The sequence below is a fragment of the Oreochromis aureus genome, linkage group 9, assembly GCF_013358895.1.
Source record: "Oreochromis aureus strain Israel breed Guangdong linkage group 9, ZZ_aureus, whole genome shotgun sequence".
Classification (NCBI taxonomy): Eukaryota; Metazoa; Chordata; class Actinopteri; order Cichliformes; family Cichlidae; genus Oreochromis; species Oreochromis aureus.
This window is the reverse complement of record NC_052950.1, coordinates 14713652-14733470: the sequence shown is the minus strand read 5'-3', so window position 1 is coordinate 14733470 and position 19819 is coordinate 14713652. Positions and strand designations below refer to the sequence as shown.

General features: G+C 38.8%; 1 protein-coding gene across 2 annotated transcripts in view; it reads left to right on the top strand.

Annotated features, from left to right (window-relative positions):
• Positions 1 to 19819, top strand: part of tpk1 (thiamin pyrophosphokinase 1) — a 74967-nt gene that overhangs the window by 22791 nt on the left and 32357 nt on the right. For both annotated transcript variants that reach the window (XM_031750036.2, XM_039617431.1), the window contains exons 5-7: positions 7300 to 7372; positions 10543 to 10638; positions 17764 to 17910. In XM_031750036.2, the coding sequence (XP_031605896.1) occupies positions 7300 to 7372; positions 10543 to 10638; positions 17764 to 17910 (316 nt within the window). The remainder of the gene's footprint in view (positions 1 to 7299; positions 7373 to 10542; positions 10639 to 17763; positions 17911 to 19819) is intronic.

The window sequence follows — 19819 nt, the reverse complement described above, 5'->3', positions numbered from 1 at the left end:
CTTCTGGTATTGCATCTCCAATTCCCCTTTTACATATTTAAGTGCAGCGTGCTTAGGTCCTCTAAATATTCCTGACGGTGTTGTTTATGCATACATGCTTTTTAGTCTGTCCATGTTACGTTTTTAGGTTGTCCTCTGTCTTGCTCCACCTTAGGTTGGGATTATACTCTCCAAGTCTCTTAGTCTGTTGGGGTGCACTCCTGAGAATGTAGTTTAAAAATAATCTTGTTTATTGTAACAACAAGTTGTGGATTACTGATATGCGCTCAGCCCAGCTCTGCTTAAATCAAAAGAACCTTTTGTATTAGTACCTAGTTGGATCAACTCGCCATGGATCACCACGACTTAACACGACTTACTATCTAATGTACATTGTTGTCGTCCCGTGACGTAATTAGTATGTAAAACAAACACTATAGCAAAGGTAGATGTCAAGGTAACACAATACCTGGTGCTAGGTCTCTGGTTGAAAAATGGCAATTCTGAATTTCATAAACGAGACGCTCTCATGACTCATCGAGTAACCCTACTGACCAGCCAATTGGTGGTGTGCAGTCTGACGTCACATTTTAGTACCTGCTTGGATCACTTGGAACACTGGGCAAGTAGGTACTGAAAAAGTACCTGGTACCAGGTTCTATTACCTAAGAGAAAACCCTGAAACTATGGCTAGTGATATATATACATACTATATATAAGGAATATATATTCATATATAAGGAAACACTGCACTTATTTATAAGGCAGTGCTGTGTAGACAGCTGTAATGAGTTACAATCCCAATTCCCAAAAAGCCAGGACAGTGTGTATAATGTGAATAAAAACAAAATGCAATGATTTGCGAACCTCATAAACCTGTATTTTAGTCACAGTACAGTGGAAAAAAAATCAATATTAAGCAAAGGCGGGAAAAACAGGAAAAAAGGTCATTTTCTACTATGAAGCCATGCAATTGTAATAGACGCAGGTGTCAGGCAAGAATTTGCCTCAAATAACATGTCATCTGTTATATGTTGCTATATGTATCTTTCAGCATTGATGGTGCCAATTCCATAGGCAGTAATGCACCCAGATACCATCAGAGATGCACGCTTTTTAAACTGAGGACTGATATTGTAAAAAACCTGATGGTCCCTCTCCTCTTTAATCTGGTGAACGCAGTTTTCCAAAAGAAAAATTCAAATTTTTATTAATCTGATCACAGAACAGTTTCTGCTTTGCCTCAGTCCATTTCTCCGAGAGAAGATAGAACTTTAGGCTACACTTGTAGATGTCATGGCAAACAGTGATTCACAGACAATGACTTCTGAGCCCATGCAGTTATTTCCAAGACCTAACTATGCCTGTTTTTTATATTATTATCCTATTGAATCTTGGCCTTGTCCACTGCACAGAGATTTCTCCAGATTCTTTTAATTCTGTACTGTAGATGAGATATTCACTTCACAATTTTACAGTGACCCGCAATTTGTATTTTTTCCTGCGATTTTTCTCTGCCTCTCTAAGATGCTCTTTTTATCCCCAGTAATGTTACTCACCTGTTGCCAATTAATCTAATTAGATGCTAAATGTGTCCCTCCAGCTGTTTCTTTTTAGTACCACTTACTTTTCCAGCCTTCCAGAGATGTGTTGCACCCATCAAATTCAAAATGAGATAATATTTTTCCCTCCAGTTCGGAATTGGGATTGTGCAATTAAAATATCGATCACAATAATTGCAATATTTGAGGCCTTAGTTGGTTCATCCTGCATTATGACATTGTACTATAATATTGTTAAGGATATTGTTAATTGTCTTTGGGCACTAACACTAACTATTAAACATCTGACTTCATATAAATAAACTTTTACAAGAAGAGCATTCATGGGTTTTTTGCCTTTCCATCAGCTCTGACACGTCTGGGTTTTCTTGCATAATAATAAATAATAAATAAATAAATTGCCTCTTTCAAATAAATTGATTTTGTTTATGTCTGCATCAAATCTAACACTGTGAGACAAGATGATGTCAAGAGCTGGATGAACAGCTTGAGGAGTATGGCTAAATGTGGATGGAGGTAATTGAACACAAGCAGTTTATAACATTTGCAGCTAGTGGTGTATGTGATGTTAATAAAATATGAGGACATATGCTTGTGTTATTGTGACTCTGTTTGACTAGTCTGTATGTAAAGGTGAATTTTATAGCGTAGTTATATCACCATATCAAGGTCTATTCATTTTGGTTTGTTGAAGATAATGCTGTCCGCCTCAGCAAATGAAGTTGTCAAAAGCAGAAGTACTTTTTTATAAGCCTGAGTGGTGGATAGATATCTTTGACAGCCTCTCTTTTTATTTCTCTCATTTTCATATATTCTACATTCCACTGATGCCTCGCGATTTTTATTCTTTATGTGTGCCTGACAGGAAAGCACCTGCATGTGTGATGTAGACAGGACCACATGTTGGTTGAATTCTAATACAGATGTGATCAGAAAGGATTTAAAAGACAAATATGTTGATATTATATAGTCCCTTTACTTTAATGTAGGTCATATTCACACATTTGGAAACTGTTTAATTGAGTTTCAGGTATTCTGTGACCAAATCAGGGTCAAATGCCAGCAATTTATTTAGCATGACTACGTATAACTCTTAATGCAAAACTGGCTCTGTCTTCACCTGCGATTCTCCTACACTCCTGATGAAGTTTGTCTATTACAGACTGATTGAAAATTCTCCCCAGTCTTTATTGCTCTGTGTTGGAAATTGACATGCTGAGTCGAGTTGATGAGCACAGGGAACTGGGCTTTGCCTTTTAATATGAGAGCTTTGCACTTCAGTTTCTACATAATGCGGTGTGCTACATTTTGTTAAGTTTATTGTATTAGAATTGTAGCAATTAAGGATAATTAAAATTACAACTGTCCTTTTTTTATAGTACAGCTAGTAGCCCTAAGAGTAATACAGAGAGTTAATAAACCTAGAAGATGTGGTTTGGGTGTGACAGGTATGTGGTTATTAGAAGCCTGCAGATATTTAACTCGTTAACTTTGGGATCAGACACAATTGAATCACATAAAGAAATCTAATTTTATAGATGTACACATGTATGCTTTCAGCATCATGCCACATCGAGACAGGAGGGTTTCCGGTGTTTCGATATAGACGTATGCGTAGATGTGTTAGACGCACATGTACACCAACATGCAAGTAAGATCACACTCATGTGCTTTGAGGTTTTGATAATTAGAATTTTTGCTGCAGTGGGATAATAAGAACTCTATTAACACTGATTGATTTTTTTAAGGCCTGTGCTTGCATAACTACCCATTATGAAACCAGGTAGTTATCGACCACATAAAGATGAATTATGCAACTGATCTTTACTAACTAATAATTTAAATCTTCACATTAACCCATCTTTGTTTATGCACTTAGGTATATACACAAGAAACTAGTTTATGATGATTTAAACTTTGTGACATGGTGCATTATCCTGCCGGAAGGAGCCATCAAAAGATGTGGTTATAAAGGGATGGACATAGTCAGCGACAGTACTATTGTAGGTAGTATAATGTATTTATAGGTAGGTTGTGGTATTTAAAAGATGCTCAGCTATGTTCAGTTGATACTAAGGGGCCCAAGTGTGCCAAGAAAATTTTCCACCACACCATTATACCACCACCAGCACCCTGAGCCTTTGGTACAAGGCAGGACGGATCCATGCTTTATGTTGTTCACATCAAATTCTGAAGCTGCATTCCAAATGTTGCAACAGAAACAGAGTCTCATCAGATCAGGCAACGTTTTTATGGTCTTCTATTTTCCAGTTTTGAGCTCATGCAAACTGTAAGGTGCCACTCCTGCTAGCTTTTAGCTGACAGGCGTGGCACCTGGTGTGGTCTTCTGCTGCTATTGCCCATCTGCTTCAAGGTTTAACTTGTGTTCAGAGATGCTCTTCTGTATACCTTGCCTTCCTAGGTTGTTGCTTTTCTATCGCCATGAAGCAGTGTATCTTAACAAATATTCCATCATATCATAGTAAAAATAGCCTTTCAGCAGTCCGGTTAAGGTAATTAAAACAATGCAAAAACACTTGTCATATTTAAAAGCAGCGAATAGCACCATGCCTATATTGTCCACTATCTATCCCTCCCATCTTCTAAGCAAAGAGTCATTTTTGAGGTTCCATTTTGACGCTTGACCAAAAAATGTCATGTGATTTGTTGTCAAATGTTTTTTTGTCATGTGTCCACATTGTGTGTGTGTGTGTGTGTGTGTGTGTGTGTGTGTGTGTGTGTGTGTGTGTGAGAGTAGTGTTCACATGAGCTCTTGTGAGTCAGAGTGCTATGCATGTCATACCGCTTTGGTTTTGGTTGTTTATGTATACGGCATGTAATGATGTCATCCAAAGCAATTCCTCCACCTCTTCATCATCTCTTCTACTCTGATTGGGAGATGCGATGGATGAGAGGAGTAATCAGAGCGACATCTCCTCAAGTGATGAAAAGGACCTGAAAAAGGGAGAAAAGTGTTTATCATGTTGTGATTCATGAGAGGGTGAAAGCTACAAGAAAATAAAAGAACATATACAACATTTGGTTGTAATTAAGTGGTCATATGGAAGCAGTGAGCCCCAGTTTAAAGAAAACAAAGACAGAAACAGAAAGGTGGAAAATATAAGACATCTATCCAAAAAGAAAGTGTTTCTTCAGTCCTTAGATGTTGATTCTAAGGACAGTGTTTAGATGGAAGAGAGTCGCTTTAATTATGTGGAAAAGTTAGAACTGCAGTGCCAAAGTGTGAGATGATTTGAAGAGAGCCTAAAAGAGAAGAGCATTATGTGAGAACTTGTTCATGATAAAAAAAACAGGCAGACAGGATGCAGAGAGAGAAGGACACACAAGCTGCCTGACAGACAAAGAGATACACACATACGTAGACACACACACACAAACACAGGCAAAGGTCACTCAGCCATTCCTGCCACTCGGTGCTCAGACAAACTGGTGGTAAAATGCTCTATTTCCCATCCAAATTAAAGTGTCAGTTAATATTAATGTGGAAGTGAAGACTGTCAGGCGCACAACATGCAGACACGCAAACACGCAAACAGCATTTACCCTCATGCGCACAGACACAAATACAGAATTTAGAATCTTGGCTGGTCAATTACTCTCCACCGATGGTGTCATGCACACAGGTCACAGAGGACTGTGCGTGTGGTTGTGTGTGCGTGTGTGTGTGCATGCGTTTGTGTAAAGCTCTGATCAGACCCAGTGTCACAGCTCATTCCATCTGTCACATGAAGGTTATTTCTGAATGAAGATGCAATTGTGGCGTTCTGTATAATAAGAAGGAGGCGAAATAGCCTTTGGTTGTGTGTACCTGCATATTTGCTGCTATTTATGCATATTTTGTGTGTTTATCTCAAGATGAAAAATTTGTTCCTTGATCATATTTTTTCGTCTTATTCAGTTGGAAATGTGCTTGTTTGTCTTTAAACCGGTGTGTGTGTGTGTGTGTGTGTGTGTGTGTGTGTGTGTGTGTGTGTGTGTGTGTGTGTGTGTGTGTGTGTGTGTGTGTGCACGCGTGCACGCGCACATGTATGTGGCAGCAGATTGCATACATTTCCTGTGTTTGTCTTCCTGTATCTTGTTGCTGTAAATGGGAATGCTGAGGAGGGAGGGAATAATCCTTATGTATCTCTTTCTTCAACCAACTGGAACATCGCTCTCGCCTCTTGCTAGAGGAGCACACACACACAAACAAACGCACAAACACGCTACCCAACCAACCATGAAATCGTAATGTCAGACCTGTTAATGCCTCTAGATAGCAGCCACTGCATCCCTGCGTGGTTTTGCCCGGTACACATAAACACACACATACACACAAATGAATAAACAGAGAGCTATCTGTTACTCTCCGGCAGGAATCTTCTGTTCAGTAGTGTCTGGTTGTTAATTCCTGCACTCTGGGGATTGCAGGTTGCCTCAGAAAACCGTTCGGATGAATGAAATACATATAAAAGTTTATTTTGAGCATGCTCGTATTTCCCCAAAACTCCTGACCAGTTTTATTAGCACTTGTAATCATTTTAATTGCATGCATCAACACGCTATTTCTGCATTCTGTAAGTTTACAGTTATTGTGCCTGTTTTCTGGGAGGCAGTTCTTGGTTATGTAAGTCTTGTAAAATAAAAAGTAAGTCTCATACCTTTGTGCATTTTTGACATTTATCCAAATGTATAAGCAGGTGTATATATATTCCAAATAGAAAGTGTTCTTTAACCAAACCATAAACTTTCAAGCCCCTAAATTGGCAAAAGTAGCTCAGGTTTATTTTCATTCATTTTACATTTATTTCATGCATAATAATGCAGAATAATAAGCTGTCAGCATTAATACAAGTTGGAAGTCGAGATGATTATTCTTCAAGCTTAATTGAAATAAGGATTTTTTTCTCTTTTAATCATTTAAATTGAAATGAATCAAATTTTAAAACAAAGCTTAACTTATGGTTCTAATTCTTCTCATTTCCAATTTAGTACTTTTTTTCGTTGATACTTTCCTTTAAAGATAGAAACTCAACTAGTCTTAAATTATTCCCAAGGGAAGTTTAGTTGAAAGCAACTGTGCTCTGTCAGATTCTTATCATTAGTCCACATACATTTCTAAAATATAACTGATGTCACTTCAGAGCAGCTTTTCCTCGTGCAACATAGTCTTTACTTGATCCTATGCATCAAAACATCCAATCACACTGTGACCTGTTGTTATTAAAACCGATGCACAGTTCTAGTGGAGAATCTTCTCATTCCGTGTGCTGGAATATTTCAAGATCTGAACACCATGTACACCATGCTCTGTTTGCTTGCGCGCGTGAGAAGGACACCAACTCAGTGATCTATTTATTAGATGTGACTAATGAGTGGTTTGCATCCAATCTGTTGTTGATATGTTTGCATTTATGCACCTAACTATCAGAGTATCAACATGAACTTTTGCTTCTGTATTCTGCCACGTTTGTTTGGGTGTACTTTCCCATCAATCTATGTATATCTTCTGTCAGCCGTGTGTGTGTGACAGGGCCAGGCTCAGTGCCACAGAGATTCACCCTGTCAGTTTCCATGTCTCTTCGTCTTTCCCGGCGGCGTCACTCTTCTCCCTCGCTGCACAGATCAAAGAGCTGACACATGCCCCAGTGTCCTTTCTCTTTTCCATCTCTAACTCTCACTTCTTGGCTCTGTCTTTCTTGCAATCTTAACCCGCTGTCGTTTTCACTCACCCCCATCTTTCTGTCCTTATATCCAGCTTTCTCCCCGACTATATCAGTGGGGATTTTGATTCCATTACAGCAGAGGTCAAAGCTTTCTATGCAGACAAGGTAAGTGGAACAAAACTTGCACACACTCTTATATCTACAGGTGTTCATACAGAAGCAGTATGATTGTAGGGAGAGTCCCTAACACATGCTGTAGCATCTGGAGATACAAACAAAAAACAGTAGTTAGTAGCTTAGAAATTATAGTGGATTAATCCAAGAAACAAAAGGTAGCATAGTTTAACATCTGGAGCAGCTGGTTTGTCTAAAAAGCCTAGAGTAAGGTAATCTGTATATGGTAAATGATAAATGGAGTCTTATTTATAAAGGCATTTTTCTTCTTACTGACCACTCAAATCAACACACCACATATTAATTGATTCAGAGAATCTTGAGATCACGCAGGAGACGAGGTCACTGAATGGCTGCGCTTTTGGGCCTGGCATTAGTCGTGACAGATATGATTCTGTAGTGAAAATATCCGATTGGGTTCAGGAACAGCTTCAAAGCCAATTTTCACTGAACACAGTTCGTGCCTGCATCAGATAAACTGAGGCAAAGTGGGAAACCATCCTGTCACCTGGCAAGTCAAAATTTAGAATTCTGCTTGTGCCCTCTGGGCTAAAGAGAGGATCAACCTCCTGGCTTGCTCAGTGCACAGCCAAAAGTCTGCCCTCTGTGATGATATAGGTGTGCACGACACAGGTGACCTATAATTGAAGGAAAATGTAATCATTCCTTCATTCCTATGAACACTTGCCTTTTAGCATTTATAAATGCAAATTTATCTTTGGGTTGATTCTCACACACTCCCATTTACTAAATGTTTTAGGAGTCATACATCACATCCCACACAAATGTTTTCAAAATTAAACAGTAGGTGTTCCCCACCTCTTGCCCAGTCTCAGTAGCGACAGTCTCCAGTCCCTTCACGACCCTGAATTTGATAACACTTGGGTCACACAAGCTTGGAGAATGTTCCCAGCAATGTCCTGTCTCATGGGAAAAATCTATAGTCCCTGACTGCTTGGTAAGTGACTCCTGGAGGTTGTCGGCTGTTGCTAGGTGAAATCAGTCACGAATAGGGTGCTTGTATTTGTTTGGGTCACTAGCACAATGCCACGGTCATGGTAGTCTGCATGGAAAATGCCAACTTGTCTGCAAATACTTGATTACTAACTATTGAGCAATAGTGAAACTCGAAAAAATGCAACACAAACTTGAAATGGAGCCCGTTTGCCTTCAGAGTAAATATTAGATCTTTTGGACATGTTTGTTTTTCTTACAGCTGAAACCATCTCCACTACCAGTTTGCAGTCTTCACAGTTTCACAGCCAGCGAATAGTTGCCAAATGTTTGCAGACACATCGGCATCTTTCCAACAGGCTACAACTGTGCAGCTGTGGCAATCTGCTACAGACCTAAACAATCACAAGGAGGTCTTTAGTGCAGCACCGTACACCTTTGTTATTAATTCCACTCACCATCCAGTCAGGGAATATACATTTTTCCCTAGCAACCGGTGGTTACCAGGGAATATACATTTTTCCCTAGCAACCGGTGGTTACCACAGGGTCACTGACCGGCCTTTAAGCTTGGATGTGTGGGGCTTATCAAGTGATTTCACTGCAACTACCAGCAACCACTCACAGCCATTCAGGGGAACACTCAAGTAACCGGTGATTGCAAGGCAGCCAATCAGTCCTAACTGAGGCCTTAATAGTTAAGAGGATGGATGCTTGGATGGAGAAGCATCTTTTTCACTTTTTCCAATTAATCATTGCTAAAAATCAACACTATATTTTGAAAAGTCTTCATTAATCAGTGATAATGAAAATAGCTATGTTATAATACTAATGATAAAAAAAATTCCATACAAAACTACTAGAAACTGGATAAATTCACAAAAATAAAATTTGAAAAGGGTTAGCTACACAAAAAGATTAAACTTTGGATGATGATATTGGAAATGGACAAAGCAATCTGCATTTTTTGTAGGTCTCTAAGTTTGCAGATTTAACATAACACGGCCCAGGTACAAGAAAATGCTTCTCCAGAATCCCCCTTTGACATTCTTCGTTGTAGCCTTTACTCCCTGTGTACCTCACTGTGCAAGAAATTTGTACATGTAGGCATATTTAGATTCAACTATTCAAGGTCATAAAAATAAAATGCAAATGATTTCATGAAGGGGACTTTCCATTGTTTATAGCAAGCAAAATGTCAACCCACAAGCGCTGTTCAATAAATAATTAATACAGGGCAAGTCAGACATGCATACACACACACCCACACCTTAGAGAAAACAAAATACAGTGCCTGTGCGATCTATGTGCTGTGTCACTTTGATCAGATGCTACTGATGCACACTGTTTACAGTTTGAAATGCAGATTCGGTATCATCACACGTGCACACAACACACACATGATTAGGCACCCATCACAGATTATTTGATGTCTTCAGCTGTGTCGCTCTCCTTTTTCCCTTCTCACGATTTCCCCGGCTCTCTCTGTAGCTATCTGTAATATTAGACCCTTTTCACAAAAATCACACAGGTTGTCTGAAAAAAAGAGAGAAATGCCTTTTTTTGGGGGGGGCTGAGAGAAAAACAGTCTGTTATGGTAATGCCTTTGAAGCAGAAATATGGGAAAATGCGAGCCGTTCCTTCAGAGATTTCTTGCAAACGGTGAATAATTCTGCATAAATGGAAGGGAGAAAACAGAAAAGCATCAGCAAGGGAGGGAGGGAGGGAGAGAAGTGGGGTGGAGGGTTGGTGGAAGAGGAGGGGAGGAGAGGGAGGATGGATGGGATCAAACAGAGCACAGCGAACAAGTTTGTGATATGACTGCGTGTGTGTGCGCGTGTGTGTGTGTGTGTGTGTGTCAGTGAAGTAGCAAAGTCGCTGTGTTTTGGAGGAAAGTGACACTGTGGAGAGAGAGAAAAAGACAGAAGGAAAGTAAGCCGGAGCATGGTTGTTGTAGTTTAGGGCCACTGACTGGAACCTCTACATTATTCAGCAACACAAGCCAAAGACAGCCAGACAACAGTAAAACACTGATTTATACCCCTCTCCATCTCCCTATCGCTTTCAGTTTTTCTCTTATCCCCCTATCCCTTATCTAAGGTATTTGTTACACTATCTATGTTTATGTACATCTGTTGGATTGTGTTTTGTTGCCTGCTTGTTTTTTTATGATTTTTTTTTTATATATTGATATTTGTGTGTGTGTAGGGGTGCAAGCTGATAGAAACAGCTGACCAGGATCTTACAGACTACACCAAATGTCTTGCAATCATGGTGGAGGAGATTCAGAGGCGACAGCTACAGGTAAATGCCACACAACTCATATATGGTTCTGAATTACTTCTCATATTTATGGTTTATATTTTAAAGGAATTCTTTGACATTTTGGGAAACACTTTCTTCTGAATTTATCTAAAATGACTGTTAAACTCTAGTCCTATAAGACAGCATAAAGTCCTGGATGCAGGTGGAAAAAGCTTATCCAAAATACCCCTAATGCCAAGGTCAAAGTCCGTATTAGACAGATGTATTAGGCAGTATTACTGACATAAAATCCTAATCTGTTGTTTGCAATGATCAGATTAACAAACTATAGTATTATTTTGTGATTATTTGGTGATAATTGGGCTTGATAGATACCCTGTGCTGAACAGATGTAACCAACACATATGCTTTAGTCCATATTGCTTTATTAAAGTCACATTTCATCTACATATCAGTTTCAGAAACAATGTTTTTTTTTTATTTCACTTTATCACAGTTTTTATGACAGTAACTGGCTGCAGATGTAGCACCGGGTAAAAGAAATAAGCAAAGCTCACGTCTCCCTCAGTTTTGTGCCCTTAAGTAAGGCATTCAGTCTTCAGGTACTTAAGATGAGGTGCTCAGAGGTCAGTAGTGTTTTACTGTCGGTTTTCTTGTGGCAAATCCCTGTAGTGAATGCGTGTGGGTGTATGGATATGAAACAATCTCTTTGCCTGAAAAGACCATCCATGCTCACTCAACGTCCCCTGAAGAAATAGCTGCTGAAAAATATCATTGGAATAGCATTACACCTACACAGAAAATGCAAAGTGAGATTTGGCTGTTTTAAAATATGAAATACTTCACTTTTGTTGTGATCTTTTTCAAAGTGTAAAAAGATTTCCCAACAAGCTGATATGCACTACTGTGAAATGAGCTAAACAGGCTGCTCAGCGCCTCATGCCCAGCCCGCTGCTGCAGAGCCAGACACGCAGACAATAACACGATCCAGAGATTCATTCAGTTTCCAGCCTGACTCCCAAAATGCCAACAGAATGTCCATAATGTTGGTAATTTAGTAAACAGTACAGTTTTTAATTTAAAAATGCTAATAGTGATGATTGTTAAGACGAGCACTGTCCTAGAACATTATCTTTTGACTCTGCCTTCCTCTCGCTCTTTCTCTGTTTCTTTTTGTCCTTTTACTAGAATTTATAACAGCATAATAAGTGTTGCTCCAATCACACACTAGCGTCCCAATCACTTCACATCACTAAGCTACAGAAACCCATTCATCTCATATGTATACATGTTGCCACATTTTTACTCTGTTGCTCACTGCCAGGCTTTAAGAGGAGCTATACTTTTGTCCTTCCTTTCCGTGGGCCCTTTTTTTTTCTCCCCCAGCTAATATGTAATCTGCCTTTGAACCGGCACACACTGTTTGTCCGTCTGTTTGCCTGCAAGAGATAGGAGCCTGGCAATCAGTTTTTGGCTCTCTGTAAGAGTTGCTGGTGATGACTTTTTCTGTTTGTTTCCCAAGGCTTTTCCATCTTTCTTTACCGACTATAACTCTTATTTGACCTTTTGTTCTTTTCAGCACTTAGAATAGGCATGGGTTATATAAAATAGTTTTTTATGATAGTTTTATACGTATTCTTTTGTTTTCAGATTCACTGATTTTCATTTAAATGAATTAGATATGTAGATGAAGTAATAACATATGCAGATTACTGGGCATTGTGATGTTTGGGCTTTGAAGAGTCGCCCTATCAGCCCCCGTATGTTTTTCCTCCATACAGCTTAGCACTCAATTGATCTCATATTGTGTTGGTTGAAATCCTCCCCAAAAAAATGTTACCATGGGATTATGCTGGGTAGATTAGTGTTTGTTTATTTACATACATATATATATATATATTTATATATGTGTAGTTATGTTTGTGTGTTAGTGCTTTGAAAAGTGTGTATCTCTGTAAATGTGTTTGTGGGCAGCTAGTTCTTCTGTGTGTGAATTCAATTGCTGTTTACATGTGTTTTCCTCTCTAAGAAGTGCACATGTGTATGTGTGTCCCAAAGTCTGATAGGTCTGCTGGTCTGTTTATCCTCTCACAGCTCTGTTTAGTTAGCTCATTTCTTCTCAATCGCCCATTTTTACTTTCTTTAGTCTTTCTTTGGTTGTTATCCTTAATAAATGGAAGTGGGGTTTTTTTTGTTTGTTTCTTTTTTTTTGCTTACTCCTCGTCTCCTAGCCAACCAGTAAAGAGAAGTGACCAAATGTATAAAATCAGCTTGTGAAGTTTTCTTCATTGAGCCATGAGAGTTTCCTTGCTCCGCTTACTGGTTTGTTTTTAGTAAACAAACATGAAATATGAACAAATAAAAATTCATACAGTTATGTAGTGTTTGAAATGCATAGCTGCCACAACAGAAGTGATGATGGAAAGCGAAGATCGAGCAAGTCGGTGTGTCACTGGACGTTGAAACACAATACAGTGTTTTGTTTTGTTTTTTTCATCCTCTTCTCATTGTTCTGGATTCTTTTTTCAGCATTTGTTACTTTTTTAAGATTTCGTGTCCTGTATTTTTGTCACTGTGTCAAGAATTTAGAAATAACCCTGATTCTGTCAGAGCACTCTTGTGCATAAAAATTATAAAGGCATGTGTTCTTACTAAGCTATAACACGGGTATGCAGGACATCACAGATGAATTTAGTTTATGTTTGAATGGATCGGTGAGAAGAAGGGTCTTCACTGTTGCGGGTAAGAGATCACACTTAAATAAGAAAATGCATCAGTGTTCTGTGGATTCATTATTGAATAATAATTTGCAGTAAAAGTGACAGATGGTAATGACAGATTGTCTCACATGAAGCAAATCTCCAAATCCCCTTACTTTGTCCTGCAGACTTCGACTGTTGTTCAAAAACACACGCGCTCTTTGGCCACCTTGTCAGATACACCTAATCACCTGCTTGTTAACACATATATCTAAGCACCTAGTCACATTGCAGAAACTCTATGTATTTAGGTAAAGACAGTCTGCTGAAGTTGAAACCGAGCATCAGAATGGGGAGGAAACAGGCTGGTCTGAGTATTTCATAGAAACTGCTGATCTACTGGGATTTTACAGAGAATAGTGTGAAAGAGAGAAAATATCCAGTGAGCAGCAGTTCTCTGAGTGAAAATGCCTTATTGATGCCAGAGGTCAGAGGAGAATATCCAGACTGCTAGAAGTTGATATTAAGGCAACAGTAACTCAAATAACCACTTTCTAAAAGATATGCAGAAGCACATCTATGAATGCAAAATACATCTAACTTTGAAGGAAATAAGCTACAACAGCAGGTACCATTCTAAAACTCAGAATTAAGGCAGTTCTACAGGCAAAAGGGGGTCTAACCCGGTACTAGCAAGGTATACCTTGGTCATTGAGTGTAGATGATCCACTCGGACACACAGGTTGACACGGGCGTAGTGCTATAAAACATTAAATGTGTAGGCTGTTGGTATGTAGATAAAAACAGCCCTGGAAGAAATTTAATTTTGACTCTGGTTTGAGTAACGGTTGCTAAAAGCTAACTTGCTCAGCAGTTTCATTCTTGCAATATGTTAACACAAAGCAAAATCACATAGAGTAACAATATCTGTATCATGTTAAGACCAGAGGTAATGCTTGAAAAGATGTCCCTGTGTTTTTCCATGCCCCCCTCTCGTCTCTGTCTCTCTCTCAGAGTGGAGTTTGTTCACCAAGTGTTGTTTACAGTTAGGTGATGTCTCTGCATGTGGGGGCGTCTGCCAGATGTTGAAATAACCTCAATCTCAGCACTTTGTTTTGTTTTAACTGCAACTCCTGAGAGAGAAAGTCAGTTATGACATATTTGGTTTGGCAATTTGTGCTCCTGTTATGAACTAAAGCGCAAGTTATGGCTTAGTTCCTTTAAGTGATGAAGAACATTGAATACACTGAAGTAATAGTGCACTGTTGTCAAGTAAACAAGGTAATAAAAAGGTCTTTTTGGCTGACAAAGGCACACTGCAGTCGTTTTCTGCAGTGTAATTACAAATGGGCAAAGCATGCACGCACATATAAAAAATAAGCCTATAATCGTATCTACAGTATTTACACAAATGCACATTTTTAGTAGCTGTGCTTCTGTATGCTACCACAGTAAATGTGACAAAAAAAAACAAAGATGTCATTGAAGTTCTGACTCTCTGCTTTAATTTTATACATACTACCCCAATTTTAAAGACTTACAAGTCAATGACAGCCTGAAGTCTAGAACCCATGGATATCAATAAATGCTGTGTTTCCTCTCTTGAATGTTCTGCTTGGCCTTTACTGCAGCTACACTCATTTGTTGCTTGTTTGTGGGCCTTTGTTGCATTCAGTTGTGTATTTTATAATTGAAAAGCATGCTGCATTGGGTGGAGCATTTGTCTGACTGACTTGGCCATTGAAGATATATCTAGTTTCTTTTCTTTGAGCAACTCTTGGGTTGCTTTTGCAGTATACTTTGGATCATTATCCATCTGATCAGAGATTTCTATCAAATGTCTGCTAGTTCTATCAATAGTTATACCATCAGTAAAAATAAGTCACCTGGTTTAATTGTTATCATTTGCTTTAGTTGTCTACCTTGGTTTTTCAAACCTCTTGGTGCTGCTGAGATGACCATTGCATTTCTTTTTCGTAAGGATGTAACAGATTGTTGATTTGGCCATTGTTGTGGCCAAATCATGTGTTTGCTATCTCTCTGATGGGTTTATTTTAGTTTTTCAAGCTAATGTTTGAAAAACTATGTTGCATGTTTAATTTAAAATCCATTTTGGTGGTGTGCAAAAATATATAAGAATATATACAAAATTGTTTCAAGTTGTTCTCAACTTAAGTAACCACTTCACTCTCTCAGCTCTCCTGCACTCCCTGCCCAGCTTTACTGCTTGACACAGATGCACACTCATACAAGGCCTTCAGAAAAAATGGTTATATATGTATGGACCCTGGGAAATTAAGCATTCCACTTTGAGGAATATCATCTAAAAGTAGCATAGATTTCAAATGTCCCAATTTGTGCAGCATTAGTCGCCTTAGCAACTTCAGCCCAGGAGCAAACTTTCTGATGCAAAAAGGAGTCTCCAAGAACATGAAAAATGTATCACAGGATCTGCAGGTACATTAATTCCTGCAAAGTTGGTCTCAAATGTGCGTGTTTCTGCAACTGGGAAGAGACTGTAAAAAAATTAACCTGCATGGGAGGTGTGCTGAGGAAAAAAAGCATTTATAAAAATAATATTAGAAAAAATAAAATAAGTAGGAAATTAAAACAAAGCCAAAGAGCAGGCCCTTTGAAATAATAACCTCTGGATAGATGAATCCAAGCTATAATGGCAGTTGATACATTGGGCACAAACCAAAGGCAGCCTTTTAGGATAATTTCATGGCAGTTGGGACACATGGTGGTGGAAATGTTGTAGTTTGGGCTTGTTTCAGCGCCTCAGGGACTGGTCTTTGATTCATCTATGAATTCTGCTTCATATCCAAAACTACTTGAAGATAATAGGCCATCTGTCTCCATGCTGAAGTTGAACAAGAAGTGGATAGGATAATGATTCTAAGCACACTTTCATATCCGCTAAGGAATAGTTTGAAAAGGAAAAAAAGAAAGAAAGGTTATGGAACAGCCTAGTTAAAGCCCGAATTTGAATTTAAAATAAATATTGCAGGGACTATAAGGGACAGGGCATTTAAGGCAACCATTAATCATCTTGAAGCTGAACATATTTTGTATGGAAAAGTGGCCAAATATTTCAACATGACTTTGTCTGACACTGGTGGACAGTTACACAACTGTATATATCTCATATATTATTTTTCTTTTTGTTAAATAAATGTGCTTAATGTACCTTGTTAAGGCTAGAGGTGCCAAATGTTTGCTTGTTCGAAGGTGTTAAAAAGTTTTCTTTTCACTTCACTGTAAATTCTAAAGTCAGAAATTGTTAAACAGAGAAATAACCTTTTTATTATAAGGTTATTGGATGTCACAAATGTTCTGCAGTCCAAGCTATCCGCTGGTTGGTGAAAAATGAAAATAGTAATACCTCGTATTACCTAGTATTTCTATGCTGTATGTGGTTGAAGTGCAAATATTGAAGAGTGTATGATTGATGGTTCATTGGAACATTTTTGATGTTGGTGTGACGGTCAGTCAGGATGTGACAGCACCTTTGCCCCTTAGACTCTGTCTGATGTTAAGCCTGGCAGCACTGGTGCTTGACTGCTTGGAGACTTTGTATGAGGATATAGCTGCTCAGAGCCGTATACATTGTTCTATAGCAAAGTCCTACCACAAAGTTAAGTTAAGAACCTTTTTTTTTAATTACTTTGACGTTCCAAGAAATAGTAATTTATTTGCTTTTAACAAGTTCCTGATAATAATTTTGTTTACCTTTGGTTTAATTCTTCACATTTATACACAGACAGTGCAGCTCAGTTGGTTTTTTTAATCTTTCTCCATCTTATTTCTTTTTCTGACTTCCTTGGTGTTTGTTTCTCTGCCAAGGTGAAAGCCTTGTTGTTCTCTGTATTGTTTGTGTGTCTGTCTATCAGTAGAATTACATAAAGCCAAGATAGGGCACTGGCCTTGTTAAAGTGTTTTGCTCTCCAAATGCCCTTCTTTTGTTTCTTTGACTTAACGTATACTGCTAGACAAATTTAATGGCATTTGTTGGGAAAGTAGAATATGTGTAGAACCAGAGGGAAGACGAGCCCTTCCAGTTTCCTTTCTTGTTCCCATAGTTCATTCTTGAAAATAGCTGGGTATTACTCATTTTACTGAGAAGTTCTTTAAAATTTGTTGGTTAGCAGACAAATTACAGTCATTCTAACTAACATGATAATTTGTACAAGTCATCCATTTACAAACCCCTACATTTCATAATATTTTCATAGATTCATATATTTTCCCCAAATCACATAGTATCAGTCAGGAAGTGTGATTTATTTGGATCAAAATGCATGCACTGTGGTTGGTTTTAATCATATTTTGCTTTCTACAGCTACATCTGTCGTTTTGCTGATGGCATGTTAATTGAAGCAAAGCAAACACTAACATCATGCCACAGCGTCAGACTGCTTTATCAAACACTAACATTTTTCTTAACCTCTTGTCGCTCTTCCAGGTGGATACGATAGTGACACTGGGTGGTCTGGCGGGCAGATTTGACCAGGCAATGGCATCTGTGGAAACCCTTTACCACGCTCTGTCAATGACACACCTCCCACTGTTGATCATACAGGGAACAAGCTTGGCATATCTACTCAGACCTGTGAGTATATTACAAACCCACAAAACCCCACAATTCATTTAGGTATTGTAGGTAAATAAAGTTAACTGTCTTGCTTGCTCGCCTTTAACATCCACATGCTAATGTCAAATGTAAAATTTTCCCTCCACTTTTTCTGTTTTTTTTCTTTTGTTTTTCTTTTTCTTGCATTTTTGAGCTACAAAGCACATTTTCCTTTCATTTTTCATAAAGCTGAAGGGTGGAGTCTATCTTTTCTTAAGCTGCATTATAAAAACTGCACACACATGGAGACCTCCAGTATTTTACCCACACTATGCTAGCAGGGGAGCACAATGTCTCCCAGTTCTTCTAATCACCCCTCGCCCAGCCCTTCATTTTCTGTTCTTTCTCAAAAATGTTCTTTTCCTTGGTCTGCTTCCACCTTGATTGGAGTGTTGAACACTTTGTTTCTTTGTTAAGTAATCACTTCAAGAGGACACACATACGTGCACGCACACACACACACACACTTCTGTGCTCTTATGGTGCCCCAATTTGCTGTTGTGAATGAGAGTGAGCGAATCTCTTTTGATGCTCCTAAATTGTTTTCCCTCAATGCTAACCACTTTCTCATGCTCTTCTCACTTGATTGAGTTTACAAGTAGGCTGAATGACCGCCATTTGGGACACGTGTAAAACCCCCCACTCTCTCCGTAGTCCCCAGTGTTGTTTATTTGAGAGGTCCTCGGGACAAACAACTAACAGTCGCACTTCCTGATGACACCTTGTAACACCTTAAGTAAACCTCTCTCTCATACACACTCTCCCTACTTCTTGTCATTATTCCAAAGGCGTGTTGTCATTTGCTGCTTCATACCTCGACACCTCCAATTAATCTTACTTCAGTGAAGGTAAATTAAGCTCGTTTGTCAACGCAGCTCCAATTCGCCAGCGACTGATGAACGCAGACGCCTGTACATGAAGGTGAACGCAACCTTCGAAAAGCCCAGTGCTATTTGTTCAAGTTACATCTGTAATTGAAGTGTTTACAACTTTTGCCAAATATCCTCACCACACATATTTCGTGCAATTGCAGGTTCGTTAAGTGCTTCGTTTCAGCGTTTGGCACAATCAGCACATACGGAGTTCACGTTTTGTATGCAAGCTGCACACCAAAAACAAATGATGACCAGAACTAAATTACAATTTTTTCTGTTTCACAAATTTGGGGATTATGTCACCAGAACATACCATTCAAGCTGCTCATAACTGCAGTATCCCATTAAACGTGCACACTGTATGAAATATATGAGGCATGCCTCTTCATCTTGATTAAATCAGTGTATATCTGTGACTCAGGGATGAACTGATTTAATCAGGGTTGTGTCTGTTTGTTTTACTTTTTGTCTCCCAAATGAAGTGTCAAAGTTTTATTATGCTGTCTTTGGGAAATGTGCACAAGTCATGTGGTTTCTATAGCAGGCTCAGGGTGTCGCATAATTATGGTGTCTTTTATTAAGTTATGGATAGGGACACTGTGAGGGCTGCTTACAAGCTTTTGATTCTGTGTCCCTAAACACTAAGAGGATGTTTTAATCAGTCTAGGTCCCAATGTAGAGCTAAATTTACTCAGTTTCGATCTTTAAAAAAAAAGAGGAAAGTTACATTGACTGCGTCTGCTTTATTGAATCTCAGTTGGAGGACCAACCAGAGCCACATTTACTCAAATTAGTATCCCAGCCTATGAAGATGCTTGAGAAATCTGGCTCTCTGTGTTGTGGGACACGTAATGCACAACACTGTGTCAGCCAAATTCATGCTATAAATCATTCTAGCACACACACTCGAGGTCAGAACTACAGGCCTGTTTACCTGATGCCCTTTCAAGGAGTGAAACTTGTCAGTGCAGTAGCTGATTTAAATGATAAAGTGTGATACCTGAGGTAACTTG